Below are 251 nucleotides of genomic sequence, written 5' to 3'. Positions count from 1 at the left end.
TATCGTTTGATAGATATTTCTCATTTACCCTTTGTAATGCTCTTTATTACTTCCACTAATTATGAAACAACCTTTTTAAACACTCTAGATGACTCTTCAAATGGAGAAATTCCGTGAAAATTTGGAAGATTTTGCAGCCAAGCATAAGAATGAAATCAAGAAGAACCCACAGTTCAGGAAACAGTTTCAGGAGATGTGTGCCTCAATTGGTGTGGATCCTTTGGCTTCTGGGAAGGGTGAGTACATTACTG

At 37.1% G+C, this 251-nt stretch overlaps 1 protein-coding gene across 3 annotated transcripts in view; it reads left to right on the top strand.

Moving 5' to 3' along the window:
* LOC119581901 (vacuolar-sorting protein SNF8-like) overlaps positions 1-251 on the top strand; it is a 43,000-nt gene that overhangs the window by 2,497 nt on the left and 40,252 nt on the right. For all 3 annotated transcript variants that reach the window (XM_037930064.1, XM_037930065.1, XM_037930066.1), the window contains exon 3: positions 89-236. In XM_037930064.1, coding sequence (XP_037785992.1) covers positions 89-236 — 148 coding nt within the window. The remainder of the gene's footprint in view (positions 1-88; positions 237-251) is intronic.

Source organism: Penaeus monodon, chromosome 15 (genome assembly GCF_015228065.2).
Source record: "Penaeus monodon isolate SGIC_2016 chromosome 15, NSTDA_Pmon_1, whole genome shotgun sequence".
NCBI classification, from domain to species: domain Eukaryota; kingdom Metazoa; phylum Arthropoda; class Malacostraca; order Decapoda; family Penaeidae; genus Penaeus; species Penaeus monodon.
This window is presented reverse-complemented; position numbering and strand designations above follow the sequence as displayed.